The 2,870-nt window shown below is 42.9% G+C and overlaps 1 protein-coding gene across 1 annotated transcript in view; it reads right to left on the bottom strand.

Annotated features, from left to right (window-relative positions):
* Window positions 1-1,514: 1,514 nt before the first annotated feature.
* Window positions 1,515-2,870, bottom strand: part of LOC102038191 (acidic mammalian chitinase-like) — a 4,927-nt gene continuing 3,571 nt past the window's right edge. Inside the window, 3 exon segments of the mRNA XM_014310316.2 lie at window positions 1,515-1,654; window positions 2,202-2,343; window positions 2,424-2,543. Coding sequence (XP_014165791.2) covers window positions 2,209-2,343; window positions 2,424-2,543 — 255 coding nt within the window. The 3' untranslated portion in view covers window positions 1,515-1,654; window positions 2,202-2,208.

The raw sequence follows: 2,870 nt of genomic DNA, 5'->3' as shown, positions 1-2,870 counted from the left end.
CCCGGCCGGGCACAGCTGCGGGTGCTACGGGCACCAGGGAGCCGGGAAAAAGCCAGGATTGGGCATTTCCCTCTGGAACGGGCCGGGCTGGCTCCGGGCAGCAGCCCCGGCCTGTGAGGTCACAGCGCTGGCGATGTGACAGCAGCTCCTGCCTCGGTTTCCGTGGCACTGCCAGGGTGGGGCGGTGAAAAATCCCCGGCTGGGAGGAAATCCAAAACCTTCCCCGAGCACCAGTGTGAGCGTCAGAGATACGCATTGTATATTGGATTTTTGCAAATGTTAAAATTCGTCTTATATGTATGATTTTAAAGTAACTTTGTCATAAAATGATAGTTTTCATTTCTGTTGTTACTTAAACTTAGTAGTGAAATGGCTGATATGTGTTATATCTATAACATAATATCTATAACAACATATATCTATATCATAATATTGGCTTTTTGTAAGTATTAAAACGGATTTTATATGTGCGATATTAAAGTAACTATGTTATAAAAATATGGGGTTTTATTCCCATGTTGTTAATTAAACTTAGACATAGTAGTGAAATAGATGGTATAAGTGATATAATATGTGTTATAGATACATAATATTGGCTTTTTGCAAATATTTAAATGGATTCTATATGTGTGCTGTTAAAGTAACTTTGTTATAAAAATATAGTGTTCATTTCTGTTGTTAATTAATCTTGGACATAGTAGTGAAATGGCTGATATGCGTTATAGATACACATTATAATATTGGCTTTTTGCAAGTATTAAAATTGATTTCATATGTATGATTTTAAAGTAACTTTGTTATAAAAATACAGTTTTCATTTCTGTTGTTAATTAAGCTTAGACATAGTAGTGAAATGGCTGATACGTGTTATTGATATATATTGTAATAGTGGCTTTTTGCAAGTATTAAAATGCATTTTATATGTGTGATGTTAAAGTAACTTTGTTATAAAGATATGTGTTTTATTTCTGTTGTTAATTAAGCTTGGACATAGTAGTAAAATAGTGAATAGTGAATTTTGTGTTAAAATGCCCGCTGGGATGGGATAACATCCCAAAACCACAGCCAAGAAACACACATGCTCTAAAAAGGCAGAGCAAGGAGGGGCCATGTAAAATAGTTCCCGAATATGTAAATTAGTTTGTGGATATGCATAAGGATCTATGAATATGCAACAGGCTGCTGTAACTAAAGGTATTTAAGGGGAATCCCCGAGGATAACAGGGTGCTCTTGGGTGACCCCATAACCTTTGTCCTTGTCTCCTGTTGTCCTTTATTAAACTTTTTAACCTGTTTTTCACGCCTTTGCTCTATGGTCCTTGCTCTATTGTCCTTTATTAAACTTTTTACGTTTTCACAGGTGGTTTTGTCTCTTTTGCTCTATGGTCCTTGTCTCCTATTGTCCTTCATTAAACCGTTCACATTTCCACAGAAGAGTGAACGTGTTTTTCTCTCCTGAGAGAATCAGGAAGTGACAAAATACAAAGGAAGAAACGAGTGGAAACAGGAAGTTGCTGGGTTTGGGTAAAGGTTTATTGAATCATTGTCGTTGTGTGCAAGGGGATCAGAGGGGTCTTTGGGCTGGATCAGGATCAGGATTGAGATCAGGATCTGTCACCGCACCTCCAGCAGCTGCAGGAATGTGAGGACTGTGCTGTGAAAAGAAAGCAGAATTTTCCTTGATGTGACACATGAGTAATGCCATGGCTGACTCCCACAATTAAATTAAATATCAATTAAATTAAATTAATTTAAATATCATATATATATTTTAGGAGAAGTTTTATAGATTTATAGTTATGTTTTACTCCCCCCTTGTGTTGTTGTTATGGGGTGGGACATTTGGGAGGCTGGGATTGTTACTATTGCAACACCTGACTTCCAATTAAGATTTAAGGAAGTGATTTCCACCACTGGATAGGGAAGGAGGAGTTGATGGACAAAACTTTGGGAAGGGCTAAAGTGTTAAAAGGCAAAACCTCCACTGTATGGACGAGCACATGCTGGGGGAAAAAATCCTTTAATATTCTCTCTATTAAGTCTTGTGTTGTATTTTTTACAAGGTTTTAAAAAACCTCTTAAATTTTTTGGAAGTGAGTACCATTTTTCACACTGGGGAAGGGATGATGTTTGCAATGCCCCCTTGCCCACCCCTCCGTGTCCTTTGGGGCACACAGCCCGTGTCCCACCCTGTCACTCACAGCACGCTCACAGCCCCAGGCCCCTCTTGAGGCTGGAGATCAGTGGGTATTTGCCCTGGTGGCAGAAGTTGCCAGTGAAGTCATCCAGGTCGATGGTCCACACCATGGCCCCTCCAAAGTTGTTCTTCTTCAGCCAGTCCACCTGTGGGAGGAAAATCCCAGTGAGCGCCAGGAATTGATCCCACAGGAGAATCCAGCCCCACCCCAGCACAGCCCCCAGACCTTGAGGCCAAAGCTCTTCTCGTTGTCGTAGCCGACCCATTCGTTGGCCTTGTAGGCGTAAGGGACATCCTCAGGGGCATCCCAAACCTGGGTGGCTCCAGAGCTCAGGAAGGTGCAGATCTAAGGAGAAAGAGCAGTGGGAATGTGAGCCAGGTTAGGAACCCAAGCCTGGGTGGCTCCAGAGCTCAGGAAGGTGCAGATCTGGGAGAAAGAGCAGTGGGAATGTGTTGCGGTGTGATGTCGTGGTTTGCCTCAGATACCCCAGGTTTCTCGCTGAAGATTCCTTCCCCAGGTGTGTCAGTCACCGCTCCTTTCCCCTCCCAGCACTGTCTGTCGGTCCTGGAATTCCAGAAGGGATTGGCAGATCCAAAGGATGCCCTCTACCCCTGGGGGGCATTGGGCCATCCAGGTGTCCTTTGTCCCTTTGTCCCTCCCCTCCTGTCCCTG

The sequence above is a fragment of the Geospiza fortis genome, unplaced genomic scaffold (assembly GCF_000277835.1).
Source record: "Geospiza fortis unplaced genomic scaffold, GeoFor_1.0 scaffold14, whole genome shotgun sequence".
In the NCBI taxonomy this organism is placed as follows: Eukaryota; Metazoa; Chordata; class Aves; order Passeriformes; family Thraupidae; genus Geospiza; species Geospiza fortis.
Note: the sequence above shows the minus strand (reverse complement) of the source record. Positions and strands in the feature narration are given on the sequence as shown.